At 44.2% G+C, this 17257-nt stretch overlaps 1 protein-coding gene across 1 annotated transcript in view; it reads right to left on the reverse strand.

Annotated features, from left to right (window-relative positions):
• LOC129842350 (grainyhead-like protein 2 homolog) overlaps positions 1–17257 on the reverse strand; it is a 74569-nt gene that overhangs the window by 7760 nt on the left and 49552 nt on the right. Inside the window, exons 17-19 of the mRNA XM_055910870.1 lie at positions 15655–15712; positions 14646–14779; positions 14437–14474 (exon numbers count right to left, since the gene is read on the reverse strand). Of these exons, the coding sequence (XP_055766845.1) occupies positions 14437–14474; positions 14646–14779; positions 15655–15712 (230 nt within the window). The remainder of the gene's footprint in view (positions 1–14436; positions 14475–14645; positions 14780–15654; positions 15713–17257) is intronic.

Here is a 17257-nt window from a genome sequence, read left to right on the forward strand (position 1 = left end):
CAGCCTCTCTTACGTGCTGCCTCCTCATACCAGCGCTCCTGGGCTGTGGCTGCCTCCTTCTCCTCCCGAGAGCGGCGATTCTCTCCCACCTTAGCCCAGGGTCCTTCTCCGTTGAGTATTTGCTCCCATGTCCATTCCTCTTCTCTCCATTGCTTTTGTTCTTGCCGTCCTTCTCCAATCCGCTTGGTCCTGGTTTGGTGGGTGTTTCTGTAACGGTTGTCAATGTCGTTCTCCTCCTCAGACGAGGAGGAGCATGGATCGGACCAAGATGCGGAGTAGGAGGTATTCATGATTCTAATGGCAAACCAACAAACACTACAAATTAACAAAACAACAAACGTGACTAACCTGACACAGTCCTGTGTGGCCCAAACGCTGACACAGGAAACAAACACCCACAAAACACCAGTGAAACCCTGGCTGCCTTAGTATGACTCTCAATCAGAGACAAACGATACACAACTGTCTCTAATTGAGAATCATACCAGGCCGAACACAAAACCCAACATAGAAATAGAAAACATAGACTGCCCACCCAACACTCACGCCCTGACCAATAAAGACATACAAAACAAGAGAAAACAGGTCAGGAACGTGACACGTAGAGTGGGAAAGTGGCCGTGTGTTTGGACAACTAAGACACTGCAGTAAATAAACCTTAATAAAATATCTGTCTCGTCCAGGACCGGAGTCTACTGCAGACCGGTGGGCCATAGCCAATCAGAGCTACAGTAGGTCTATATGCAAATAAGCCATTTGCAACACAAGCCTGCCATCATTCACTTTGAACTGGACTGTGTGTATTATAGTAGAGTCTAGACATCCATCTATACAGCTACACTTACCCTTCCCTCTCCATCTATACAGCTACACTTACCCTTCTCTCTCCATCTATACAGCTACACTTACCCTTCCCTCTATTAGAACTATACAGCTACACTTACCCTCCCCTCTCCATCTATACAGCTACACTTACCCTTCCCTCTCCATCTATACAGCTACACTTACCCTTCCCTCTCCATCTATACAGCTACACTTACCCTTCCCTCTATTAGAACTATACAGCTACACTTACCCTTCCCTCTCCATCTATACAGCTACACTTACCCTTCCCTCTATTAGAACTATACAGCTACACTTACCCTCCCCTCTCCATCTATACAGCTACACTTACCCTTCCCTCTCCATCTATACAGCTACACTTACCCTTCCCTCTATTAGAACTATACAGCTACACTTACCCTTCCCTCTATTAGAACTATACAGCTACACTTACCCTTCCCTCTCCATCTATACAGTTACACTTACCCTTCCCTCTCTATTAGAACTATACAGCTACACTTACCCTTCCCTCTCTATTAGAACTATACAGCTACACGTACCCTTCCCTCTCCATCTATACAGCTACACTTACCCTTCCCTCTCCATCTATACAGCTACACTTACCCTTCCCTCTCCATCTATACAGCTACACTTACCCTTCCCTCTCCATCTATACAGTTACACTTACCCTTCCCTCTCCATCTATACAGCTACACTTACCCTTCCCTCTCCATCTATACAGCTACACTTACCCTTCCCTCTCCATCTATACAGCTACACTTACCCTTCCCTCTCCATCTATACAGCTACACTTACCCTTCCCTCTCTATTAGAACTATACAGCTACACTTACCCTTCCCTCTCTATTAGAACTATACAGCTACACGTACCCTTCCCTCTCCATCTATACAGCTACACTTACCCTTCCCTCTCCATCTATACAGCTACACTTACCCTTCCCTCTCCATCTATACAGCTACACTTACCCTTCCCTCTCCATCTATACAGCTACACTTACCCTTCCCTCTATTAGAACTATACAGCTACACTTACCCTTCCCTCTCTATTAGAACTATACAGCTACACTTACCCGTCCCTCTCCATCTATACAGCTACACTTACCCTTCCCTCTCCATCTATACAGCTACACTTACCCTTCCCTCTATTAGAACTATACAGCTACACTTACCCTTCCCTCTCTATTAGAACTATACAGCTACACTTACCCTTCCCTCTATTAGAACTATACAGCTACACTTACCCTTCCCTCTCTATTAGAACTATACAGCTACACTTACCCTTCCCTCTATTAGAACTATACAGCTACACTTACCCTTCCCTCTCTATTAGAACTATACAGCTACACTTACCCTTCCCTCTATTAGAACTATACAGCTACACTTACCCTTCCCTCTCTATTAGGACTATACAGCTACACTTACCCTTCCCTCTCCATCTATACAGCTACACTTACCCTTCCCTATATTAGAACTATACAGCTACACTTACCCTTCCATCTCCATCTATACAGCTACACTTACCCTTCCCTCTCCAACTATACAGCTACACTTACCCTTCCCTCTCCATCTATACAGCTACACTTACCCTTCCCTCTATTAGAACTATACAGCTACACTTACCCTTCCCTCTATTAGAACTATACAGCTACACTTACCCTTCCCTCTCCATCTATACAGCTACACTTACCCTTCCCTCTCCATCTATACAGCTACACTTACCCTTCCCTCTCCATCTATACAGCTACACTTACCCTTCCCTCTCCATCTATACAGCTACACTTACCCTTCCCTCTCCATCTATACAGCTACACTTACCCTTCCCTCTCCAACTATACAGCTACACTTACCCTTCCCTCTATTAGAACTATACAGCTACACTTACCCTTCCCTCTATTAGAACTATACAGCTACACTTACCCTTCCCTCTCCATCTATACAGCTACACTTACCCTTCCCTCTCCATCTATACAGCTACACTTACCCTTCCCTCTCTATTAGAACTATACAGCTACACTTACCCTTCCCTCTCCATCTATACAGCTACACTTACCCTTCCCTCTCCATCTATACAGCTACACTTACCCTTCCCTCTATTAGAACTATACAGCTACACTTACCCTTCCCTCTCCATCTATACAGCTACACTTACCCTTCCCTCTCCATCTATACAGCTACACTTACCCTTCCCTCTCCATCTATACAGCTACACTTACCCTTCCCTCTATTAGAACTATACAGCTACACTTACCCTTCCCTCTATTAGAACTATACAGCTACACTTACCCTTCCCTCTCCATCTATACAGATACACTTACCCTTCCCTCTCCATCTATACAGCTACACTTACCCTTCCCTCTCCATCTATACAGCTACACTTACCCTTCCCTCTCCATCTATACAGCTACACTTACCCTTCCCTCTCCATCTATACAGCTACACTTACCCTTCCCTCTATTATAACTATACAGCTACACTTACCCTTCCCTCTATTATAACTATACAGCTACACTTACCCTTCCCTCTCCATCTATACAGCTACACTTACCCTTCCCTCTATTAGAACTATACAGCTACACTTACCCTTCCCTCTCCATCTATACAGATACACTTACCCTTCCCTCTCCATCTATACAGCTACACTTACCCTTCCCTCTATTAGAACTATACAGCTACACTTACCCTTCCCTCTCCATCTATACAGCTACACTTACCCTTCCCTCTCCATCTATACAGCTACACTTACCCGTCCCTCTCCATCTATACAGCTACACTTACCCTTCCCTCTCCAACTATACAGCTACACTTACCCTTCCCTCTATTAGAACTATACAGCTACACTTACCCTTCCCTCTCTATTAGAACTATACAGCTACACTGACCCTTCCCTCTCCATCTATACAGCTACACTTACCCTTCCCTCTATTAGAACTATACAGCTACACTTACCCTTCCCTCTATTAGAACTATACAGCTACACTTACCCTTCTCTCTCCATCTATACAGCTACACTTACCCTTCCCTCTCCATCTATACAGCTACACTTACCCTTCCCTCTATTAGAACTATACAGCTACACTTACCCTTCCCTCTCCATCTATACAGCTACACTTACCCTTCCCTCTCCATCTATACAGCTACACTTACCCTTCCCTCTCCATCTATACAGCTAAACTTACCCTTCCCTCTCCATCTATACAGCTACACTTACCCTTCCCTCTCTATTAGAACTATACAGCTACACTTACCCTTCCCTCTCCATCTATACAGCTACACTTACCCTTCCCTCTCCATCTATACAGCTACACTTACCCTTCCCTCTATTAGAACTATACAGCTACACTTACCCTTCCCTCTCTATTAGAACTATACAGCTACACTTACCCTTCCCTCTCCATCTATACAGCTACACTTACCCTTCCCTCTCTATTAGAACTATACAGCTACACTTACCCTTCCCTCTCCATCTATACAGCTACACTTACCCTTCCCTCTATTAGAACTATACAGCTAGACTTACCCTTCCCTCTCCATCTATACAGCTACACTTACCCTTCCCTCTATTAGAACTATACAGTTACACTTACCCTTCCCTCTCCATCTATACAGCTACACTTACCCTTCCCTCTCCATCTATACAGCTACACTTACCCTTCCCTCTATTAGAACTATACAGTTACACTTACCCTTCCCTCTCCATCTATACAGCTACACTTACCCTTCCCTCTCCATCTATACAGCTACACTTACCCTTCCCTCTCCATCTATACAGCTACACTTACCCTTCCCTCTATTAGAACTATACAGTTACACTTACCCTTCCCTCTATTAGAACTATACAGTTACACTTACCCTTCCCTCTCCATCTATACAGCTACACTTACCCTTCTCTTTCCATCTATACAGCTACACTTACCCTTCCCTCTCTATTAGAACTATACAGCTACACTTACCCTTCCCTCTATTAGAACTATACAGCTACACTTACCCTTCCCTCTATTAGAACTATACAGCTACACTTACCCTTCCCTCACCAACTATACAGCTACACTTACCCTTCCCTCTCCATCTATACAGCTACACTTACCCTTCCCTCTCCATCTATACAGCTACACTTACCCTTCCCTCTCCATCTATACAGCTACACTTACCCGTCCCTCTCCATCTATACAGCTACACTTACCCTTCCCTCTCCAACTATACAGCTACACTTACCCTTCCCTCTATTAGAACTATACAGCTACACTTACCCTTCCCTCTCTATTAGAACTATACAGCTACACTGACCCTTCCCTCTCCATCTATACAGCTACACTTACCCTTCCCTCTATTAGAACTATACAGCTACACTTACCCTTCCCTCTATTAGAACTATACAGCTACACTTACCCTTCTCTCTCCATCTATACAGCTACACTTACCCTTCCCTCTCCATCTATACAGCTACACTTACCCTTCCCTCTATTAGAACTATACAGCTACACTTACCCTTCCCTCTCCATCTATACAGCTACACTTACCCTTCCCTCTATTAGAACTATACAGCTACACTTACCCTTCCCTCTCCATCTATACAGCTACACTTACCCTTCCCTCTCCATCTATACAGCTACACTTAACCTTCCCTCTATTAGAACTATACAGCTACACTTACCCTTCCCTCTCTATTAGAACTATACAGCTACACTTACCCTTCCCTCTCTATTAGAACTATACAGCTACACTTACCCTTCCCTCTCCATCTATACAGCTACACTTACCCTTCCCTCTCCATCTATACAGCTACACTTACCCTTCCCTCTATTAGAACTATACAGCTACACTTACCCTTCCCTCTCCATCTATACAGCTACACTTACCCTTCCCTCTCCATCTATACAGCTACACTTACCCTTCCCTCTATTAGAACTATACAGCTACACTTACCCTTCCCTCTATTAGAACTATACAGCTACACTTACCCTTCCCTCTCCATCTATACAGATACACTTACCCTTCCCTCTCCATCTATACAGCTACACTTACCCTTCCCTCTCCATCTATACAGCTACACTTACCCTTCCCTCTATTATAACTATACAGCTACACTTACCCTTCCCTCTATTATAACTATACAGCTACACTTACCCTTCCCTCTCCATCTATACAGCTACACTTACCCTTCCCTCTATTAGAACTATACAGCTACACTTACCCTTCCCTCTCCATCTATACAGATACACTTACCCTTCCCTCTCCATCTATACAGCTACACTTACCCTTCCCTCTATTAGAACTATACAGCTACACTTACCCTTCCCTCTCCATCTATACAGCTACACTTACCCTTCCCTCTCCATCTATACAGCTACACTTACCCGTCCCTCTCCATCTATACAGCTACACTTACCCTTCCCTCTCCAACTATACAGCTACACTTACCCTTCCCTCTATTAGAACTATACAGCTACACTTACCCTTCCCTCTCTATTAGAACTATACAGCTACACTGACCCTTCCCTCTCCATCTATACAGCTACACTTACCCTTCCCTCTATTAGAACTATACAGCTACACTTACCCTTCCCTCTATTAGAACTATACAGCTACACTTACCCTTCTCTCTCCATCTATACAGCTACACTTACCCTTCCCTCTCCATCTATACAGCTACACTTACCCTTCCCTCTATTAGAACTATACAGCTACACTTACCCTTCCCTCTCGATCTATACAGCTACACTTACCCTTCCCTCTATTAGAACTATACAGCTACACTTACCCTTCCCTCTCCATCTATACAGCTACACTTACCCTTCCCTCTCCATCTATACAGCTACACTTACCCTTCCCTCTATTAGAACTATACAGCTACACTTACCCTTCCCTCTATTAGAACTATACAGCTACACTTACCCTTCCCTCTCCATCTATACAGCTACACTTACCCTTCCCTCTATTAGAACTATACAGCTACACTTACCCTTCCCTCTCCATCTATACAGCTACACTTACCCTTCCCTCTATTAGAACTATACAGCTACACTTACCCTTCCCTCTATTAGAACTATACAGCTACACTTACCCTTCCCTCTCTATTAGAACTATACAGCTACACTTACCCTTCCCTCTCCATCTATACAGCTACACTTACCCTTCCCTCTCCATCTATACAGCTACACTTACCCTTCCCTCTATTAGAACTATACAGCTACACTTACCCTTCCCTCTCTATTAGAACTATACAGCTACACTTACCCTTCCCTCTCCATCTATACAGCTACACTTACCCTTCCCTCTCTATTAGAACTATACAGCTACACTTACCCTTCCCTCTCCATCTATACAGCTACACTTACCCTTCCCTCTCTATTAGAACTATACAGCTACACTTACCCTTCCCTCTATTAGAACTATACAGCTACACTTACCCTTCCCTCTCCATCTATACAGATACACTTACCCTTCCCTCTCCATCTATACAGCTACACTTACCCTTCCCTCTATTAGAACTATACAGCTACACTTACCCTTCCCTCTCCATCTATACAGATACACTTACCCTTCCCTCTCCATCTATACAGCTACACTTACCCTTCCCTCTCCATCTATACAGCTACATTTACCCTTCCCTCTCCATCTATACAGCTACACTTACCCTTCCCTCTATTATAACTATACAGCTACACGTACCCTTCCCTCTATTATAACTATACAGCTACACTTACCCTTCCCTCTCCATCTATACAGCTACACTTACCCTTCCCTCTATTAGAACTATACAGCTACACTTACCCTTCCCTCTCTATTAGAACTATACAGCTACACTTACCCTTCCCTCTCCATCTATACAGCTACACTTACCCTTCCCTCTCTATTAGAACTATACAGCTACACTTACCCTTCCCTCTCCATCTATACAGCTACACTTACCCTTCCCTCTATTAGAACTATACAGCTAGACTTACCCTTCCCTCTCCATCTATACAGCTACACTTACCCTTCCCTCTATTAGAACTATACAGTTACTCTTACCCTTCCCTCTCCATCTATACAGCTACACTTACCCTTCCCTCTCCATCTATACAGCTACACTTACCCTTCCCTCTATTAGAACTATACAGTTACACTTACCCTTCCCTCTCCATCTATACAGCTACACTTACCCTTCCCTCTCCATCTATACAGCTACACTTACCCTTCCCTCTCCATCTATACAGCTACACTTACCCTTCCCTCTATTAGAACTATACAGTTACACTTACCCTTCCCTCTATTAGAACTATACAGTTACACTTACCCTTCCCTCTCCATCTATACAGCTACACTTACCCTTCTCTTTCCATCTATACAGCTACACTTACCCTTCCCTCTATTAGAACTATACAGTTACACTTACCCTTCCCTCTATTAGAACTATACAGTTACACTTACCCTTCCCTCTCCATCTATACAGCTACACTTACCCTTCCCTCTCTATTAGAACTATACAGCTACACTTACCCTTCCCTCTATTAGAACTATACAGCTACACTTACCCTTCCCTCTATTAGAACTATACAGCTACACTTACCCTTCCCTCACCAACTATACAGCTACACTTACCCTTCCCTCTCCATCTATACAGCTACACTTACCCTTCCCTCTCCATCTATACAGCTACACTTACCCTTCCCTCTCCATCTATACAGCTACACTTACCCTTCCCTCTCCATCTATACAGCTACACTTACCCTTCCCTCTCCATCTATACAGCTACACTTACCCTTCCCTCTCCATCTATACAGCTACACTTACCCTTCCCTCTCCAACTATACAGCTACACTTACCCTTCCCTCTATTAGAACTATACAGCTACACTTACCCTTCCCTCTCCATCTATACAGCTACACTTACCCTTCCCTCTCCATCTATACAGCTACACTTAACCTTCCCTCTATTAGAACTATACAGCTACACTTACCCTTCCCTCTATTAGAACTATACAGCTACACTTACCCTTCCCTCTCCATCTATACAGCTACACTTACCCTTCCCTCTATTAGAACTATACAGCTACACTTACCCTTCCCTCTATTAGAACTATACAGCTACACTTACCCTTCCCTCTCTATTAGAACTATACAGCTACACTTACCCTTCCCTCTCCATCTATACAGCTACACTTACCCTTCCCTCTCCATCTATACAGCTACACTTACCCTTCCCTCTATTAGAACTATACAGCTACACTTACCCTTCCCTCTCTATTAGAACTATACAGCTACACTTACCCTTCCCTCTCCATCTATACAGCTACACTTACCCTTCCCTCTCTATTAGAACTATACAGCTACACTTACCCTTCCCTCTCCATCTATACAGCTACACTTACCCTTCCCTCTCTATTAGAACTATACAGCTACACTTACCCTTCCCTCTATTAGAACTATACAGCTACACTTACCCTTCCCTCTCCATCTATACAGATACACTTACCCTTCCCTCTCCATCTATACAGCTACACTTACCCTTCCCTCTCCATCTATACAGCTACACTTACCCTTCCCTCTCCATCTATACAGCTACACTTACCCTTCCCTCTCCATCTATACAGCTACACTTACCCTTCCCTCTATTATAACTATACAGCTACACTTACCCTTCCCTCTATTATAACTATACAGCTACACTTACCCTTCCCTCTCCATCTATACAGCTACACTTACCCTTCCCTCTATTAGAACTATACAGCTACACTTACCCTTCCCTCTCTATTAGAACTATACAGCTACACTTACCCTTCCCTCTCCATCTATACAGCTACACTTACCCTTCCCTCTCTATTAGAACTATACAGCTACACTTACCCTTCCCTCTCCATCTATACAGCTACACTTACCCTTCCCTCTATTAGAACTATACAGCTAGACTTACCCTTCCCTCTCCATCTATACAGCTACACTTACCCTTCCCTCTATTAGAACTATACAGTTACTCTTACCCTTCCCTCTCCATCTATACAGCTACACTTACCCTTCCCTCTCCATCTATACAGCTACACTTACCCTTCCCTCTATTAGAACTATACAGTTACACTTACCCTTCCCTCTCCATCTATACAGCTACACTTACCCTTCCCTCTCCATCTATACAGCTACACTTACCCTTCCCTCTCCATCTATACAGCTACACTTACCCTTCCCTCTATTAGAACTATACAGTTACACTTACCCTTCCCTCTCCATCTATACAGCTACACTTACCCTTCCCTCTCCATCTATACAGCTACACTTACCCTTCCCTCTCCATCTATACAGTTACACTTACCCTTCCCTCTCCATCTATACAGCTACACTTACCCGTCCCTCTCCATCTATACAGCTACACTTACCCTTCCCTCTCCAACTATACAGCTACACTTACCCTTCCCTCTATTAGAACTATACAGCTACACTTACCCTTCCCTCTCCATCTATACAGCTACACTTACCCTTCCCTCTCCATCTATACAGCTACACTTAACCTTCCCTCTATTAGAACTATACAGCTACACTTACCCTTCCCTCTATTAGAACTATACAGCTACACTTATCCTTCCCTCTCCATCTATACAGCTACACTTACCCTTCCCTCTATTAGAACTATACAGCTACACTTACCCTTCCCTCTATTAGAACTATACAGCTACACTTACCCTTCCCTCTCTATTAGAACTATACAGCTACACTTACCCTTCCCTCTCCATCTATACAGCTACACTTACCCTTCCCTCTCCATCTATACAGCTACACTTACCCTTCCCTCTATTAGAACTATACAGCTACACTTACCCTTCCCTCTCTATTAGAACTATACAGCTACACTTACCCTTCCCTCTCCATCTATACAGCTACACTTACCCTTCCCTCTCTATTAGAACTATACAGCTACACTTACCCTTCCCTCTCTATTAGAACTATACAGCTACACTTACCCTTCCCTCTCCATCTATACAGCTACACTTACCCTTCCCTCTCTATTAGAACTATACAGCTACACTTACCCTTCCCTCTATTAGAACTATACAGCTACACTTACCCTTCCCTCTCCATCTATACAGCTACACTTACCCTTCCCTCTATTAGAACTATACAGCTACACTTACCCTTCCCTCTCTATTAGAACTATACAGCTACACTTACCCTTCCCTCTCCATCTATACAGCTACACTTACCCTTCCCTCTCCATCTATACAGCTACACTTACCCTTCCCTCTCTATTAGAACTATACAGCTACACTTACCCTTCCCTCTATTAGAACTATACAGCTACACTTACCCTTCCCTCTCCATCTATACAGATACACTTACCCTTCCCTCTCCATCTATACAGCTACACTTACCCTTCCCTCTCCATCTATACAGCTACACTTACCCTTCCCTCTCCATCTATACAGCTACACTTACCCTTCCCTCTCCATCTATACAGCTACACTTACCCTTCCCTCTATTATAACTATACAGCTACACTTACCCTTCCCTCTATTATAACTATACAGCTACACTTACCCTTCCCTCTCCATCTATACAGCTACACTTACCGTTCCCTCTATTAGAACTATACAGCTACACTTACCCTTCCCTCTCCATCTATACAGCTACACTTACCCTTCCCTCTATTAGAACTATACAGTTACACTTACCCTTCCCTCTCCATCTATACAGCTACACTTACCCTTCCCTCTCCATCTATACAGCTACACTTACCCTTCCCTCTCCATCTATACAGCTACACTTACCCTTCCCTCTATTAGAACTATGCAGTTACACTTACCCTTCCCTCTATTAGAACTATACAGTTACACTTACCCTTCCCTCTCCATCTATACAGCTACACTTACCCTTCTCTTTCCATCTATACAGCTACACTTACCCTTCCCTCTCTATTAGAACTATACAGCTACACTTACCCTTCCCTCTATTAGAACTATACAGCTACACTTACCCTTCCCTCTATTAGAACTATACAGCTACACTTACCCTTCCCTCACCAACTATACAGCTACACTTACCCTTCCCTCTCCATCTATACAGCTACACTTACCCTTCCCTCTCCATCTATACAGCTACACTTACCCTTCCCTCTCCATCTATACAGCTACACTTACCCGTCCCTCTCCATCTATACAGCTACACTTACCCTTCCCTCTCCAACTATACAGCTACACTTACCCTTCCCTCTATTAGAACTATACAGCTACACTTACCCTTCCCTCTCCATCTATACAGCTACACTTACCCTTCCCTCTCTATTAGAACTATACAGCTACACTTACCCTTCCCTCTCCATCTATACAGCTACACTTACCCTTCCCTCTCTATTAGAACTATACAGCTACACTTACCCTTCCCTCTCCATCTATACAGCTACACTTACCCTTCCCTCTCTATTAGAACTATACAGCTACACTTACCCTTCCCTCTCCATCTATACAGCTACACTTACCCTTCCCTCTCTATTAGAACTATACAGCTACACTTACCCTTCCCTCTCCATCTATACAGCTACACTTACCCTTCCCTCTATTAGAACTATACAGCTAGACTTACCCTTCCCTCTCCATCTATACAGCTACACTTACCCTTCCCTCTATTAGAACTATACAGTTACACTTACCCTTCCCTCTATTAGAACTATACAGTTACACTTACCCTTCCCTCTCCATCTATACAGCTACACTTACCCTTCCCTCTCCATCTATACAGCTACACTTACCCTTCCCTCTATTAGAACTATACAGTTACACTTACCCTTCCCTCTCCATCTATACAGCTACACTTACCCTTCCCTCTCCATCTATACAGCTACACTTACCCTTCCCTCTATTAGAACTATACAGCTACACTTACCCTTCCCTCTCTATTAGAACTATACAGCTACACTTACCCTTCCCTCTCCATCTATACAGCTACACTTACCCTTCCCTCTATTAGAACTATACAGTTACACTTACCCTTCCCTCTCCATCTATACAGCTACACTTACCCTTCCCTCTCCATCTATACAGCTACACTTACCCTTCCCTCTATTAGAACTATACAGCTACACTTACCCTTCCCTCTCCATCTATACAGCTACACTTACCCTTCCCTCTATTAGAACTATACAGTTACACTTACCCTTCCCTCTATTAGAACTATACAGTTACACTTACCCTTCCCTCTCCATCTATACAGCTACACTTACCCTTCTCTTTCCATCTATACAGCTACACTTACCCTTCCCTCTCTATTAGAACTATACAGCTACACTTACCCTTCCCTCTATTAGAACTATACAGTTACACTTACCCTTCCCTCTATTAGAACTATACAGTTACACTTACCCTTCCCTCTCCATCTATACAGCTACACTTACCCTTCTCTTTCCATCTATACAGCTACACTTACCCTTCCCTCTCTATTAGAACTATACAGCTACACTTACCCTTCCCTCACCAACTATACAGCTACACTTACCCTTCCCTCTATTAGAACTATACAGCTACACTTACCCTTCCCTCTATTAGAACTATACAGCTACACTTACCCTTCCCTCACCAACTATACAGCTACACTTACCCTTCCCTCTCCATCTATACAGCTACACTTACCCTTCCCTCTCTATTAGAACTATACAGCTACACTTACCCTTCCCTCTCTATTAGAACTATACAGCTACACTTACCCTTCCCTCACCAACTATACAGCTACACTTACCCTTCCCTCTATTAGAACTATACAGCTACACTTACCCTTCCCTCTATTAGAACTATACAGCTACACTTACCCTTCCCTCTCCATCTATACAGCTACACTTACCCTTCCCTCTCCATCTATACAGCTACACTTACCCTTCCCTCTCCATCTATACAGCTACACTTACCCTTCCCTCTATTAGAACTATACAGTTACACTTACCCTTCCCTCTATTAGAACTATACAGTTACACTTACCCTTCCCTCTCCATCTATACAGCTACACTTACCCTTCTCTTTCCATCTATACAGCTACACTTACCCTTCCCTCTCCATCTATACAGCTACACTTACCCTTCCCTCTATTAGAACTATACAGCTACACTTACCCTTCCCTCTCGATCTATACAGCTACACTTACCCTTCTCTTTCCATCTATACAGCTACACTTACCCTTCCCTCTCCATCTATACAGCTACACTTACCCTTCCCTCTATTAGAACTATACAGCTACACTTACCCTTCCCTCTCCATCTATACAGCTACACTTACCCTTCCCTCTCTATTAGAACTATACAGCTACACTTACCCTTCCCTCTATTAGAACTATACAGCTACACTTACCCTTCCCTCTCCATCTATACAGATACACTTACCCTTCCCTCTCCATCTATACAGCTACGCTTACCCTTCCCTCTCCGTCTATACAGCTACACTTACCCTTCCCTCTATTAGAACTATACAGCTACACTTACCCTTCCCTCTCCATCTATACAGCTACACTTACCCTTCCCTCTATTAGAACTATACAGCTACACTTACCCTTCCCTCTCCATCTATAAAGCTACACTTACCCTTCCCTCTCCATCTATACAGCTACACTTACCCTTCCCTCTATTAGAACTATACAGCTACACTTACCCTTCCCTCTCCATCTCCTCTGTGTTGAAGGCAAAGACCTAGGGGTGGACAACACAGACAGACAGATGATTCACGCTATAAGATTGTATCTTTCTAGAATAAACACTTTCATTACCAATTGATAGAGATACTATGGATCATTCTGGTTATTATTGGCTCATGCATTTGTCTGTGTGTCATGGTGGCTTGTCTCCAAAAGTGTCTCTCACCTGTCCAGTCCTCTGCACGTGCCCAAAGTTTCCGTCTGGGATGAACAGGACAGGCTGGGTGTCCAGGTCAGAGAGGGACTTGAAAAACATTGTATCTGGCGTCCTGTTCAACGCTGCCAGACTCCCGTCCGTCCCTGGAACACGGGAGAGAAACAACATGCACGGGTCCTCTGCGTTAGTCTACAGAGAACATAGAAACATCTGCACGCCTACTGTCACAGGTAACCAGGAACACAGGTATACAGGTACACAGGTACACAGGTGCACAGGTACACAGGTACACAGGTGCACAAGTACACAGGTGCGTAGGTACACAGGTACACAGGTGCACAGGTGCGTAGGTGCACAGGTACACAGGTACACAGGTGCACAGGTACACAGGTACACAGGTGCACAGGTACACAGGTGCACAGGTACACAGGTACACAGGTGCACAGGTACACAGGTACACAGGTGCACAGGTACACAGGTACACAGGTGCACAGGTACACAGGTACACAGGTAACCAGGTACACAGGTACACAGGTGCACAAGTACACAGGTGCGTAGGTACACAGGTGCACAGGTACACAGGTACACAGGTGCGTAGGTACACAGGTGCACAGGTACACAGGTACACAGGTGCGTAGGTGCACAGGTGCACAGGTACACAGGTACACAGGTGCACAGGTACACAGGTACACAGGTGCACAGGTACACAGGTACACAGGTGCACAGGTACACAGGTACAAAGGTGCACAGGTGCACAGGTACACAGGTGCACAGGTGCACAGGTGCACAGGTACACAGGTGCACAGGTGCACAAGTACACAGGTACACAGGTGCGTAGGACATCAGTTGATTCAGATTCATTCAACCATCAGATCCATGCAACCATCATCCACCTTCCCTGCTGCACCAGTCTGAACCCCTAAATCATATCTTCCTGTTGAAACCAGACAGGTACTCTCTTTACTGCAGCTGCCGGTATGTTCTTTGCCGTTATCTCCATGGAAACTACTTATCTGACCTTTGGGCTTCATCCGCATCTGCTTCCTCTCCTCGCCACGGATTTTACGTTCTGCTCCCTGTGGAATGGAAGGGATGATTAATACCAGGGATTAGGAGGAGAGATGGAAACATGGAATGGATGGGATGATTAATACCAGGGATTAGGAGGAGAGATGGAGACATGGAATGGATGGGATGATTAATACCAGGGATTAGGAGGAGAGATGGAAACATGGAATGGATGGGATGATTAATACCAGGGATTAGGAGGAGAGATGGAAACCTGGAATGGATGGGATGATTAATACCAGGGATTAGGAGGAGAGATGGAAACATGGAATGGATGGGATGATTAATACCAGGGATCAGGAGGAGAGATGGAAACCTGGAATGGATGGGATGATTAATACCAGGGATTAGGAGGAGAGATGGAAACCTGGAATGGATGGGATGATTAATACCAGGGATTAGGAGGAGAGATGGAAACATGGAATGGATGGGATGATTAATACCAGGGATTAGGAGGAGAGATGGAATGGATGGGATGGATGGGATGATTAATACCAAGGATTAGGAGGAGAGATGGAAACCTGGAATGGATGGGATGATTAATACCAGGGATTAGGAGGAGAGATGGAAACATGGAATGGATGGGATGATTAATACCAGGGATTAGGAGGAGAGATGGAAACATGGGATGATTAATACCAGGGATTAGGAGGAGAGATGGAAACATGGAATGGATGGGATGATTAATACTAGGGATTAGGAGGAGAGATGGAAACACGGAATGGATGGGATGATTAATACCAGGGATTAGGAGGAGAGATGGAAAGCTGGGATGGATGGGATGATTAATACCAGGGATAGGAGGAGAGATGGAAACATGGAATGGATGGGATGATTAATACCAGGGATTAGGAGGAGAGATGGAAACACGGAATGGATGGGATGATTAATACCAGGGATTAGGAGGAGAGATGGAAACACGGAATGGATGGGATGATTAATACCAGGGATTAGGAGGAGAGATGGAAACATGGAATGGATGGGATGATTAATACCAGGGATTAGGAGGAGAGATGGAAACCTGGAATGGATGGGATGATTAATACCAGGGATTAGGAGGAGAGATGGAAACCTGGAATGGATGGGATGATTAATACCAGGGATTAGGAGGAGAGATGGAAACCTGGAATGTATGGGATGATTAATACCAGGGATTAGGAGGAGAGATGGAATGGATGGAATGGAAGGGATGATTAATACCAGGGATAAGGAGGAGAGATGGAAACCTGGGATGATTAATACCAGGGATTAGGAGGATAGATGGAAACCTGGAATGGATGGGATGATTAATACCAGGGATTAGGAGGAGAGATGGAAACATGGAATGGATGGGATGATGATTACCAGGGATTAGGAGGAGAGATGGAAACATGGAATGGATGGGATGATTAATACCAGGGATTAGGAGGAGAGATGGAAACATGGGATGATTAATACCAGTGATTAGGAGGAGAGATGGAAAGCTGGAATGGATGGGATGATTAATACCAGGGATTAGGAGGAGAGATGGAAACATGGAATGGAAGGGATGATTAATACCAGGGATTAGGAGG

This window comes from Salvelinus fontinalis, unplaced genomic scaffold, assembly GCF_029448725.1.
Source record: "Salvelinus fontinalis isolate EN_2023a unplaced genomic scaffold, ASM2944872v1 scaffold_0035, whole genome shotgun sequence".
Classification (NCBI taxonomy): Eukaryota; Metazoa; Chordata; class Actinopteri; order Salmoniformes; family Salmonidae; genus Salvelinus; species Salvelinus fontinalis.